The sequence below is a fragment of the Spodoptera frugiperda genome, chromosome 12 (assembly GCF_023101765.2).
Source record: "Spodoptera frugiperda isolate SF20-4 chromosome 12, AGI-APGP_CSIRO_Sfru_2.0, whole genome shotgun sequence".
In the NCBI taxonomy this organism is placed as follows: Eukaryota; Metazoa; Arthropoda; class Insecta; order Lepidoptera; family Noctuidae; genus Spodoptera; species Spodoptera frugiperda.
The window spans coordinates 6,225,381-6,239,938 of NC_064223.1; the positions used below are offsets into that span (position 1 = coordinate 6,225,381).

The window sequence follows — 14,558 nt, forward strand, 5'->3', positions numbered from 1 at the left end:
GAGATGAGTTGATGAGATCCGTAAATTATATGCGACTGTTTCTTTTATATTACATCTACCACGACAAGTTATTTAGTTTAGCAGGTAGGGAAATGATGAGTGGTAAAACGAGGTGAATAGAATTCAAAGTGTGAATAGATACAGGAAAGTGTTGAATAGATGTTAGTGTTCTCAATATTTATTCACCCTTCTTTTGTATCTATTCACCCCGTTTTACTATGTTTTGTTAATGAAACCTTATATTTTCTTATTGGTCGGCTCTCTAGAAAGTCAAAACTTATGCACTATGTACTAAATTAATCTTATTTCCTGCATACGAAAATTACGAAATTACTTGGTACATTTTACACTTCTATTTCTATTTTATGGCCTTAAGGGTTTTTTGCTGAAATGGGGTATTTAATGATCAATTGCCCCAATTTACATTGTGAGCAACGAGCCCCTGAGATGCGATCCGTAAAATTATACTTATATACTTGGCAGCGTTAGTATTTTATATGTAGGTATGGACAATAAATATAGATTTAAATCATGATTTAAATACATAAAAATAAACTGTTTAAAAACAACTTTTATGCAGATTAGCATTTATGGTCACGCAATGTATAGAAAATTTCAGCTCAATCGGCTGAAAATATCTTGGATTGCAAAATTCCACTTCACACACATGCACTCGTACATTTACATTGCACTTGTTAAATAAAAACTTATAGAAAAATAACAAGATTATCTTTATCGAAGTATATAAACGTTAAGATACGAAATATAAAGCAAACTTGGAAGTATAGTACCATTGAAGTGGCTTGTAATATCAACGTTATTTTTAACTAAATCAATAAAGAGTACTTTTAAGAATATTTTCCTCAAATGAGTCGGTTGCGAAGTTGTGAAATCTTTTAATATTCCTTATTTGATTTTTCGCAGTATATTTTATGTTTGGTTGGAGTGTTAAGTACGTGTTGTGTTTTAGTCTTATTCTATATTACAGTAAAACCTTCAGTTAGTAATTTTATAAAGGACGATGCATACACGGTGCAATTTGTATTGATTAAGATTACTTGCATTTGCAACACTCTTTCTATTTTTATTACCTCAGTGATAAGTGATAAGATTACTTTACGGAATATTTTCGTACAAAATCCTTTAATGACCAAAGTGCACTAAGAATGGAATTATTGAATTTACGCGGAAAAGGGTATTCCCGCGAATTATTTTATCTTGATTTGAAATATGGAAAATATGGTTAAGTTCAACGTTGTTTGCAACAAGTTCGGTTTGTAGCTAGAGCAATGATACTGGCGTGACTTGATAAAATTACCAAATAAACGTTACACGTTTAAAAAAACTACTTTAGTAAATTACCTGGAATTATGTCTGGAGTATGGCAATAGGCTCATCATCTCTACATAGAATTCGCATAACGTAACTTATGCCAACTCTTAAATTAAATAAGAGAGGTGTGATATTTCACTTAAAAATTCCTACTCATTAAATGAGATACATTATATGTATGTTTGAAATAGTGCGACACGTCTGTCGGTCACGTTACAATAACATCGAGCCAAATGGGCAACAACGCTAAATTAGTTTTATTTATTAGTCTTATCATTTGTCAACACGCAAAGGATCGCGCGAGGGAATACGACTTGGGAGACTTGATGCACCTGTTGTAATTCAATATATTTTATCTTTATCGTAAAAATAATATTTGATTAAATTATTAAAACCAATTACGAAGTACTTACACGATAACAGAATATTTATCTTGTTAATAAGACATATGGTTCTGTGAAAAAACGATGAAGTCAAAACAGCGTTGTAGTCGTTAATTCTTACTCATTTGGCTAATCAATACAGAGATAAAATAAATATAAATAATTTCTCCAAATTGATTTTGATTAAGACGGCCAGACTTATTGATAAGCCAACTGCGCATAAGATTGTATAGTCTAAAGGTATGTAGGTATATAGATGCACTATCAATTGCTTTACTATCATAATTCAATTATGATATTAGCAGCTAGTAGTAGTAGCAATCAGGTACAACACTGAAGACTTCATGCACTCTCCCAAACTATAGAGAGACAGAGATACTGTTTAATAGCAGTAATCAACTTTTTAATAGACTTGCATTATTTTTCTTTAGATGGCGTTCTTTACATGATTTAGATCAAAAAGACATCAAGAATCAAATTTATTTTTACTCAACAGAAACTTCGTTTCATCAGTAAACGCCAAATTGTGACGAATTTAAACAAACTTTTAAAAAAAACTGACGTAGTATTTACGTAGGCGGAGCGTAGCGCTCCTGGAATCGACACGTAGCGTGGCTACTCCTGCGTAGTCGATGTGTAGTGTGTCCGTGGTGTAGCTGACGCGTAGCTCACTCGTAGCCGTAACGCATCGGCGCGTATTTGCGTAGCAACAGTAGAAGCGTAGCATATTTTTACCACGTGTAGCCATCGCGTAGTCTGCGTGTAGCTTATTTTTTTTTACTTTTAGAATATACAGAAGAAAACTGATGCCAACTTCTTGTGTGGCGCTAGCACAATATACCTACTAATTCGTAAAGGTGGTACAAATTCGACAATACGTGAATCGTAAGAGCAGTTATGATGGTTTTAATTAGGACTCTTAACTTAATAGGTCGATTTAAAATATTTGTACTTAAGGAAGAAGTCTTATCTACAACAGTTAGATTGCTATCGAATCGATATATCTTGCAATTTGTATCTATTTACTAAAGAGTGCACTTAACAACTTGTTAGTGAGTTATTGTTCAGTAATTAATTGACTTTTCATGTCCAAATGGTTCCTTCTTGGTTGTTAATTGACAAAAAAGTAGTGATCAAAATAGATAATTTGGATGCGTGTGGTAAAAGAATGTGTTTTTCCCATTCTTGCCTGGTGATAATTGTGAGTTCCAGTATCTATTGATATTTGCTTACTATCGGGGTTTGACAAGCATTTTCCTTATGAAAGCTGCATCATTTATCAATCACGGTCACTGGGACACTGCGTATTAGATTAAGTAAAAGTGATTCATCGTATGAATTACTGTTTGACGTAGTATTTTAACGTTTTTGATAAGTTTAGTCCTCGAATGATAGCTGCTTATCGATTCAAGCCTAAGTCCTGTAGATATCACCTCTATTACCGGTCATTACGTACTGTTTTGAGTGTACACATTGTAAATATTGTGCGACTGTTGTACTAACTTCCTAAGTGATATGACGAAACACTGGAACTCAGAAAAAGGTACGTTTTATTCCGAAATTGCACTAATTGTTTCATTAGACTTATTATATGTGTGTTGTTAAGATTCAATTCCATTTAATTAGCACATTTAGTTACTGATTTTATTGGTCATAATAATAAGTTACTGCTTCACACGAATTATTATGTTATTGTATAAAACTACAAGAATATAGTTGTCGGTTATAGTGAGCTATAAAATAGTGTTAGGGAGTATGCACACATTGCCCACCTACTAATTATTTCGTGTCCGATCCAGAGGAGACCATCGCATACAGTATCTTATTTTGTGTACTTAATTTGTCCTTATTGCATGTACTTGTTTACCGCAAAAAGTGAATAGATGCGAACATCGATCGAAAGCAGAATAGCCACGGAAAACTGCATGATGTACTTCATATAAAACAGTTGCTTTCGATGGACATTATTATTTGGGCATTGAATAAGTGTGAGTAATCCCTAATAAATAAAGGTATAAACTGACGATGGCATTTATATGTTTTATCAATATTTATTTTATCTACTTAGGTAATAAAATGGAAGATTGTGGTTTTTACGCTATACTTAACTTTAGTATTCGAATAATTTTATTATTCACTATGTTATTTGTTCATTCTATTGTTCAAAGTGACGCTTAGGTATAGAGTAACCTAGTGTGGGTGTACCTATAATAATTTGATTATGCATATTTTATTTATAAAACTCTTACTCATAGAATTCTAAATTAAAGCTAGATATAAAAATAACAAAAAAGCCGTGAATAATCATGATTCGACACACATATAGAGATAAATGTTCTTATCAAAATTGTTATGATTACGCACACGTTAGGAGAATCGTCTGTTATCAGTTATGTCTATCTCTGTATCTATAAATCTATTGCATTTAAGCTTCTAATCCTTCCGAATAGAATTGATAGGTTTATCTGGTGATAACAGCGTGACTATAAAACGATAATAAATAGAGGTCGGAAGTACGAATACTTGCACATTTTTACCGTCGATACAGTTTTATGAATGAGGTTAAGTTTTTAGTCAAGGTTTTAATTAATGTTTAGGGTAACCTTGATTTTTTTTTGTTGAATAATATGAAAAATTGTGAGTCTGTTGTTGTTGTAACTTATTTGTATTTTTTTAAGAGGGGAAAGTGAGTGCATCCAGTGTGTTCTTTTGCCTTTGGGGAGGCGAGATTGGGTGTCAGATTCTTACTGACTAAAAACAACCCCGTTCCTACTCCTGCTTTTCGAGCTGGATAGGAAGTGCGCAGCTTCGATTGTAAAATAGCTGCAGCTTTATTTTTATGTATAAAATTAAGCAATTTTACTGAACAAAGTTCAGTCATAGTTCAAATTACTCAAGCAAAGCAAATACGAATACCTGATTATGACTGACATCTTGAAATAGTTTTGCTCTCTACACAATTTGGAGTCGATTTCGCTTACGGATTCACGGGAATAACGGGCATTATCAAGCAGCTTACGATTAAAATGGTTTTCTGTCGATTTCTCGGCAAGAGCGATAACTATATCAACCTAAAGAGCTTTTAGCAAAGCCTGTCTTTATAGTGATTGTATCTACGCTTTGTACAGCGATCTCTAAAGTAACATCTCTTTATAACTACGTACTAGAAGGATACTTAGCCTGAGTGGTTCGAGTAATGAGAAGTAGGTACTCTACTGAGTAATTTTCCGCTCGGGACTTATTCTTCCTTCCCATATCTTTGAGATATCTTTTGTCAGATAAATTCTTTCTTACTATCACTTTTTAATCATTTTGCTATCTAAAGAATTTTAGTGATATTTATTGGTGCTATCTAGATCTTACCCTGGCGCCTTTTATAACTAATCTTAAGATTATGCGTTTTAAATGCGGTTATTTCTGGATATTTATTCAAAATATTTGTATTTAGAATTTGATAGTAAAGTCTTTGAAGTCCAAAAGAATGTAAGCGACATGTTAAATTTTTTTTTTTATTCATAGGGGTTGAATTGCATACAATACCGGCCTATTACGTAATAGATATACGAGTATAACGGCACCTCTTTCTCGATAATACTAGTGCATTAATTAAGCTTCGAAAATATGGTCAGCAGTGAGACTAGTGAGCATAAAGATAGAGCTAATAAATGGTAGTAGCTACTTATGAACCTAGTCTTTAGTACGGTATTTATTTTAAAGCAAAACGAATATTATACAACACAGAACATGTTTTAATATAGGTATATTAAAACATTTCCCCATTTTTGCGAACAGTTGGCTTCATATTAAAGCGAGGTATTAATTAAATTCAGGACCGTAATTTGTTTACCGCGTGGGCCGTAGTATGACTAGGTTTTATTAACAATTCGCAAATCCTCATTTTGTTTTACAAGGTTACCGCTGAATGGGTACTCGGGGGATATCACGACCCCCTTTTTGAGGTTACACGCGGTAAAGTAGTTCAACGGGACATCTATTGTTACTTGACCACTACATGCCATTTGAAACTAAATGTAATATAAAACCCTTTCAAGTTTGGACGAATTCAGTTGTCCTTGCGTGAAGGGCAGATAAATAGGTGACCCGAGAAATAATCACTGTGTCAAAGTCATCTACAGAGTGAAGTTACAAAAGTTTACTATCTTTCGTTTCGATGACATTTTCATTGCTAGAAACTGAAAAACACGTCAAACGCCTACGCTCCCGAGTACTCGAAGACGTTTAAAAGTCATTGTGACGCATGCGTGAAATATATTGATTAGTACCACGCTGATTTCGCTCTCAACGTGCTCGGAGAATCTCTCTATTTGAAACTTTAAAGTTTAGATAACGCGTGACCTTGAACACGAATTATAAGTATGGGGAGACGACCTTGAGCCGCATAACATTAGTAGACACAAGAATGAAGCGAGTGCTTTATGGTCAACTATTTGCTATATATAGCGGCTTCGTATTAATTGGTTAGAATGAATCCCATTATTACGTGAATGGAAAACTTCACATTACATTATTAACAGACTGTGCTTCGTGTAGTAATGTTGGTTTTATTGCGAGTAACGTAATGATTCCAGAAACCAGGCTCATGCTGTAGGCCATGTCACATGACATCGTTCGCAATCTCAGAATAACTGACCGTCGCGTCTAATTATAATACGGATCTGTGCTGTTCTTTTATACACACAAATTAAGATAGTTGAAGCATAGTTTCCAAATACATTGGCCATATTTAGAATGTATTGTATAATACATTACAATTACCTGTATACCTATGTATAGCCTATGTAGCTGAGTGACGTCGCCTTTGTTCATGAATAGTCCGATTGTGGGAAACTCCAAACTACACGTTGGTTTAGGTTTCAGAAACAACGTAATGTAATCAATGGGAGCAATGCGTAACTAGTAGCAGTTTTAGTACTGTTGTATCAGATTTATCGAAATCTTTGAAACTTGCGTTTTTCGTTTCGTTGAAAACATTTCGAGCGAATATATTGCAGACATTCTTTTAAAGATTTTCTCAGAATCTTTCGAAACAGAATGCGTAATATAACGTCGGTGATTGCTATGTACTTTTATATACTATTTGTATTTTGTATTCGTATTTAAAGGAGTCTTACTACGCGTAATATGACACTCATTAAACTTATTTGCTGTAAAGATACTTATAGTATTTTATAGCATAGCAAAAAATGTTAGTGTCTTTCAGTGATTACATTACATTATGATATTTTTACGAGGCATTAACAGTTTTATACATAATCTCAATTTAAAAAAGAACATTTCTGGTTCTAGATCGCTTGTGCCTTTTTAATGGTTTCTTTTATATACACGGAAGTAACAACTATAATACTAGATATAAACAATGAATACATGCTCAGATAGTTATAATAAATTAAGGCCAGTAAAATTTGACGATTCAATAATTACGTAGGTTGTATAACTAAATTGCTGTATGACACGTTTCGCTTAGCTCAGGTTTTGCAAATCTAGATGTAATTAGGTTTTCAGTTTTGTGAACTCTGCATTTTTGCTAAACGACACTGATTGTGTCGTCATACACCTTATACAAAATAACCTTTGTTATTTGTTATACCTGAGGTTCCTACATATTGTGTTTAACTTCTTTTTCAATAAAAAACATAAAAAAAAGAAAATAAATAAAATCTAAGTCGTGAGGTATGGAGCCCAAAATACTGGCAGCTTTGCCACTTTTTTTTTTAATTCAAGGAACATAGGAACAAGTATTTGTTTAAGTGCACCAGTACTCAGTACATAATGGCATGAGCCTTTTATTGAGGGCCATGAATAAATGAATAAAATACCATTTCTTTTTAAATATTCAAAGTGCTACAAATAGCTCGCTGAAATAAATCGTCTAGCTTCATAAAATTGTTGACGCATTTAGTCAATCAGTGACTCACAAACCCAAAACGGCTTGCATTCCTTTTTGGAGTAAACTATGTAAACGTGCTTACAAAAAAATACAAGTATCTAAAATTCCTTCAATTATTCAGAGAACGTAATTAGATTTTAATTACCGTGAAGTTGTTTCAAGTTTTGTAGGTGTAAGGATTTAGAGTATTTAGTTACCAGGCGGTTGCCATTGACCGTACTAAACGACTGACAGGCCTACCTAATTAAAGTTGTATGACTTCTTAAATATAACTGACATTTATGTGTATTTAAGTGTCCATCCACAGTTCATAGACATGCCCAACAGCCCAACTGTTACTTCTCACAAATAATATATGGAAATGGAAACGTATTTCAGTGTGGACATTAATTATTTCAATTTGGCACTATTTTCAAGTAAACATTGCTTGATGGATTATTCTTTGACGCCAGTAATAAATAAGACAAAAAAGAGTTCGCAAAAAACGTTACATTGTAAACTTACAACTTTTTTCTGGAACGAACATTCATTTGTTTTTGGCAAACTTATTTAATTCTCCATTCAAGTTCTTACGTTAAATATAAATGTTTTGTTGTGATTAATAAGTTTCGGAAACTGGAGCGGTTCAATAAGCTAGTGTAGGTAGAAGAGTTTGGTAGGTTTACAGAGGAAAACGTGTGGAAGGTCATTTGAAGGGCGCAAAGGACGCAGGCGACACAATGTCTGTGAATGTTGCTGTCACAGCGAAGGTTCATTTACCCCCAGTCAGTCGGACTCGTGAAATTAAACCCAAGTATTGTGCGCGAACATTTTTTTATCTGTGACATATTAAAAAAATATCTATTTGTTTATAGTATCTCTATGGTGTCGAATTGTTCTTTGTGTTTATTGCTGCGTTCGAGATTTCCCGCCGTAAATGTTCTTTATTTAAAATTTTATTAGTTCCTTATAATGTGATGACAATACAGAAAATAATTTGTGATCATATTTCTTAGTTCATATTTATGTTCGTTAATAAACTGATTCGTAGTAATAATGGCTATATGCCAAGTTCATAATATTATGAATTAATTTACTAAAGTGGGTATTATATACCCATTATTTGTCAAATGTCTTATTTTATTAACAGATGAAAACAATTATTAGTACGTGAAAGTTTTAAGAAATTTAGTGACTAAGATTTCGTGTTAAAATAGATTTCATTTCCTATTTATCGTCTATAAGTATATAAAATAGTATGAATGACGTGTGTGATACGGTGTAGCAGACAACATAATATCTAAATTATGATTGTGGGAATGCAAACACGCGATGAAATATCCAATCAATAAAAGCCTGTCCACATTTGCCGCAGAAATACATACATCATTTGATATTTCTGTTCTACTTTGCGTTTATTTCTGTCAATTGTGGCTATGTATATGTCGGCCTCTACATGTAGCTAGGTAGGTAGTCTCCATTTTCAAAGACATTTTTTTCAATGTAACAAACGCTAGATATTCCAACGTCACCTCATAATATATGACAAATATTATTTACCGTGGCAAAAATAAAACGTTACCTTCACGCCGTTGGTTTTAGGTTCAATATTCTTTGACTTTAAGGGACGAAAGTGCATTTAGTTTGGGCGGCTCTGCAATAAGATGCATGGCACTCCGCTGGTATTTGTGATAATTGTAACGTGTGCCAAGGAATCGTCGGCGTCGCGTTGGACCACGACCGTCTAAATAAGCTTTGTTTGTCTAAAGACTCTAAAGATTTATAAGCCACCGCATCACGCTACAGCAGCAGCTAGCTTTTCAAAAATATATTTTTTATTGTAATGGGGTAAAAGTATGTAACCTGGGCGCGCTGCAAGACGGATATAGAGGCTGGGAATAAAGCAAAATAAACAGTATTTCACGAACATTCATCACGGTCTCTAGCGAACATTTATAGAGTAATTGAAATATTTCGCTAAAGTTTATTACTAACGATTTATTTACCGAGATAAAACTGGACGGCATCCTTAATATTATTTACGTGAAGATATTTTCGTTACGAAATGAGTAAATTATGGAAAATGCATCACAACATTGTAGGCGCGGTAAATATAACGTTTTATTGAAGTAAACCGATTCCAAATTAAAATGGAATCTTATCTTGATGAATTAGTATCATTTCGACGATTTATTGCGTTGCTTTTTTTCATACAACAGACGGGAATAAAGTAATTTTTGAAATAAATAAAGTCCATTCATCACGCGGTTTGCTCTGTGTCTCGAATACGTAATGCACTGTAAGAAAATTCACTTCAAACGAATGATTTATTTTTCGTTGGTTGTGCGAATTTTCATATTTGGCCGATAAGGACATTTGAATTTATTTAGAGATTTGATTACAAAGTTCATTTACCGAGGGAATTTTATTGGGAAGCCTTAGAGTCGGTGACTGTAGGTCGCAATCCCCAGCGTCGATTGCGTCACCATCTCGGTTGATGGACTCAAAGTATTTTCCCTTTTAGCTACACTTGTTTTTCTACGGATAGAAATAACAAGCAAGCCCTCGTAAATTCACGTTTAGATATGTAAGCTAGCCTTTTTGTGTGTCCCATTGGATTTTATTAGCTTGATCCATATTAACGAGGTCTCTTTACTCTTTATACGGTTTTAGGTACTTTACATCATATTGATTTTAGTAACAACTTTCATTTTAAGAGTGCGAAGTATTAAGTTTGAAGTATGAAAACTAATCCAAATGTGCAATTGAATGTGCAAATTAACTGATTTAATCATCTACCATTGCTTACTAAAAATAGGAAACAATCGCACCGAACAATACAGTGTAAACATTACTAAAAGAGTCACGTGCGAATTTACTTAAATGGTGATATTGTGACAAGTACAGAGATGTGGATAGTGCGAGATATCAAATCTCGTGGCCATTGATCGGTGGGCGGCGCGCGGCGGCGGCGGCAGGGCGGGCGGCGCGCCCACGTGCTCGCTCACGCCCGGAATAGACAGTTCGCCCCGCGCAACTGTCCTCACCTCACATCTCTCTAGTTACAAAAAAACTTTACAACATTTCCACGTACATCGTTAAAATAAAAAATAATTTATAAATAAAATTCAAGTCTTATGTCAATAAAAATTGTGATAATATATTTATTCAAGTAATTAGATCGTTATTTAATTTAATTACATTTATTTAGATAAATAATAAACTTCCTCGTGTTCAGTACTTGAATAGCAAAGGTCGTGTTGTGGACGTAAGCAATATAGGTGTTCGTAATAATTGTTTCGTCACGATCTGTTGATGGTGTGTGATGTGCTTGTGATATAGAGACTGATACTGGTACAGTGGGACAATATCAGCAGTCAAGTGCAGTGTGACATTGAGTCGCGAAGTATAGTCTGTGTCGGTGTATCTAGTGACGTCGGCCCGAGCCAGCAATCGTGGTATTTTGAATACGTTAGAATTTTGGCGGAGTGTGGTGGTTAGTGCGCTGATATAGCCGCGGTGAATAATAGTCGGCGCCGGCGCCGAGCGGTGGTGTCAAGGTGCGGCGTGCGCATGTGCGATGCGATGCGTGACAAACTGTCCGCGCTGCTGCGGAGCTCGGTGCATGCGCCGGCGCATCACAACAACGAAAAGCTACACAATGATACTTTCGGCCCAGTGCTCGTTTTTACAGATGAAGGTTACTGTTTTTTTTTTAATTATTCATGACCTTTTAATTTTTTTTAACGGAGCTGAATATTTTATTGATCGCTCTTTCTCCTATAAATTATTTGATAATGAAACTATACATTAACTAACCGCTCGCTGCATAATCATCTGAAGGTTTTCTTATTTGATTAGCTGTATAATTGATGTTATCATTCATCTACATCTAACGTCTAATATTTTGAAAACATTTCTCGACTTGTGTTTGAAATCCATGCGAATGCTTCGACTAGTACAATTAAAGAACAAGAGGTGTTATTGTTTCAGTGAATTGTTCGAATGTCCTTACTATACTGTTTATAATAAAGCTCATTTTATAATTTTCCTTGTTTGTGAAACATGGCGCCAGTGTCAAAGTCGCCGCACCACTATTTTGTGGTATTGGTTTGCAAGTAATCAATATAAATAGTAATTTAATTGTGGTATTGATTCATCTCTTAATACTATTACATCCTTATGAAAATATAATTCATTTAAATTCTTTACTAACCGCAACACCCCGTAAGATTATTAAATAAATCTATATAATTAGATCCTTATACAGTACCAAAAGATTTTCACTAATGTATAGGCTCAATAAAGGCTTATGTGTTCAATTATCCACGATCTCGATGTGAGCGGAAAATCTAGTTTCATTTTGTATCAGTATTTATATTTAGGCACGAAGAAGAAGCGTCGAAGATTTTTGTAATTTCTATGCACCACATACAACTTTGCAAAAAATAATAACAAATGAGCTCCTCTTTTCACGGCCAACTGCAACACAACTACTTCTCGTATACCTTTCATTATTATCTATTAGATCCCATTAGATCCATTTAAAAAGATGGATGTGATCGCAGATGTTTATAGACGTCTACAAACTGAAAATGCTACTGAAATATATGATCGAATTTTCAAATATAAATATTTTTTGCCAAATAGTGATGTAAGAATGCGTAGGAATCGATTTGTTACAAAAAAAAAATTCGTAACACATAAATAACCTATTCACGTAGCCACGGCCATAGATGTTACCTTCGTCGAAACTACACAACATTGTCTATTGTTATTAGAATGACAGCTCTGTTCCCGCTTTTTTTCATAATACGTAGCTGTCAAAAGTAAGTACCTAAAAACTAAATTACGTAAAATGTTTATATTTCAAATCGACGATGGTTTGCTTATTAGTTTGGATTATCCAAACAAATATTTGGACAGACATTAGTGACCAGTCATTTGTATAATTACTTTGTCACATTGTAATTTTTCAGAGAAAATAAATATATGCATTTATGTAATAGCCATTTTAATATTTACAAGTCGATTTCCCAGTCCGCTTTCAGTCATTCAGCCACAAAAATCCCATTTTCACTTATTCAAATCGCGTTAAAGTTAATTATTATTTCCATACACAAATACGGTTAACGGTAACGCGATTGAATAATAAAAACTCTGGATTACAATTTAATAAACATATCAAGTCTTTTAATTTTTATGAGGTGGTTTCCAGGAATTAATCTCAATCACTTAAATTTATTTAATGAATACGGCCCCATTAAACGTTGTTCTGCTCTTGTTATTAATTTACAGTGCCCCTAAACCCACTTTATTTTACACCCGGCCGTGTGTTGGATAAATCGGGCAGTCGGCCATATTTCATGCCCCAATAAGGAGTTAATCAACCCGAGGTCCTTCCACGAATTTATTCAAGAATAGAAAGGGCCAATAGAATCGTTCATTACCTCATGGCCAATGTCAATGCTCTACATAGAATGTTCCGACAAATACCAAAGCCATGAATATTTTATTTACCGTTCCGATTTTACAAAGAAAATTCAGTTCATTGTTCTGTTTCAGATTAATTAAGCGGTTTATCCCCTCTTGTTACTCGTAATTAGCTTGTTATGAATATAGCCAATTAGTTTCCCGTAACAGCCGTCTGAGGCGTTGCTTTTATTATACCTATAGTTTGGAGGCAAATAAATACATCAAACTTTCTTGAATGGACGAGGAACGCGGAAATTAGTATTTGCAATGGCTATTTTCTCATCACACTTAGATACTAGTGGGCCGTTTTTAAAAACCTCACTGTTGAATAAATATTTAGAAAATCTCGTCGGGGAACGTTCAGTATAATTATTATTTCTTCCTGTTACGACGCTAGCCTCGTGACAGAGCCCGCTTTGCGTCATACTATGTGAAGATAAATCTTGCTGTCTATGCTGAATCAATTCGCGTCAGAAATGAAAAACTATTATTGTATGGAAAGAGCAACATGTCAGTTCCGAACCAGAACCATAATATATCTGTCGGAAAAATCTTTGCACAGAGAAAGTTTGTATATTTTCGTGTATAGCTAAAAACTACAAAAAACAGACATTGGCTTATGGTATGGTTGGAAATTGAGTTTACGGTGGAGTTAAGCGCAACGTAACATTTTGTCATAATTTGATTAGGTATAAGTATTTGTAGCGAAACTTAAAACTACAATGGGCCGTGAAATTTACGGGAGCTCAAGTCAATCTTAATTAATAATTTTAATTGCTCTATACTATAACATGTAACTAATAACACAATGTTTATATACAAAACTCATCCATTACCTATTCCTACAAACATAACTATGTATTATGAGTAAATTCCTTTTAATTCTTGCTGACATAATATTTGTATGTGTCATTGTTGTCCTAGGCTTGGACCGATGTATGCACATCGGTAATATTGTCTTAACAAAGTACTACATTGTGTCAATATACAATATTCCAACAAATACCCTGACCTTCGAGATTAGACAGACAATGTTTACAATCGTAGATGAAAGCTCGGCTTTACTATGTTTACACAGTAATAAATATATTGAGCTGAAAATTAGGTACACAGACATAATTTGATCAAAGTCTATCTATAACTGATTATCGTAATAGGTACGTAGGTTTCTGACATTGCAGAGCTAAATCTATTGATTACTTTTTCACTCCAGAGGTGCTGCAACTATTTTGTAAACATTTTACGTACAGATCTATGAGCCATGACCTGGATCAATACATAGATTTTTATTTTCTTAACAGATATAGGTACTTACGTATATGAGCCCGTGGGCGGAGTACTAGTTACACTTACAAGAAAAACTGTAAAACCACGAACTAATCATTTATGTAACCAAAATTTACGTTACGCGTATTTTTACGTGTCTAACTAAATATAGGCAAAACCTGGGCTTGTCCAAAACCGCTACATAATATCTGTTA

At 34.0% G+C, this 14,558-nt stretch overlaps 1 protein-coding gene across 4 annotated transcripts in view; it reads left to right on the plus strand.

Moving 5' to 3' along the window:
• The window catches only part of LOC118262616 (b(0,+)-type amino acid transporter 1), a 28,500-nt gene that overhangs the window by 2,721 nt on the left and 11,221 nt on the right, over positions 1-14,558 (plus strand). Inside the window, exon 1 of one of the 4 annotated variants that reach the window (XM_035574132.2) lies at positions 3,110-3,258. The exons of 2 other annotated variants lie outside the window; for them this stretch is intronic. In XM_035574132.2, the coding sequence (XP_035430025.1) occupies positions 3,231-3,258 (28 nt within the window). In that variant the 5' untranslated portion in view covers positions 3,110-3,230. Of the gene's footprint in view, positions 1-3,109; positions 3,259-10,546; positions 11,303-14,558 lie in introns of those variants that run through there. One more of the 4 variants, XM_035574130.2, reaches the window with a different exon arrangement.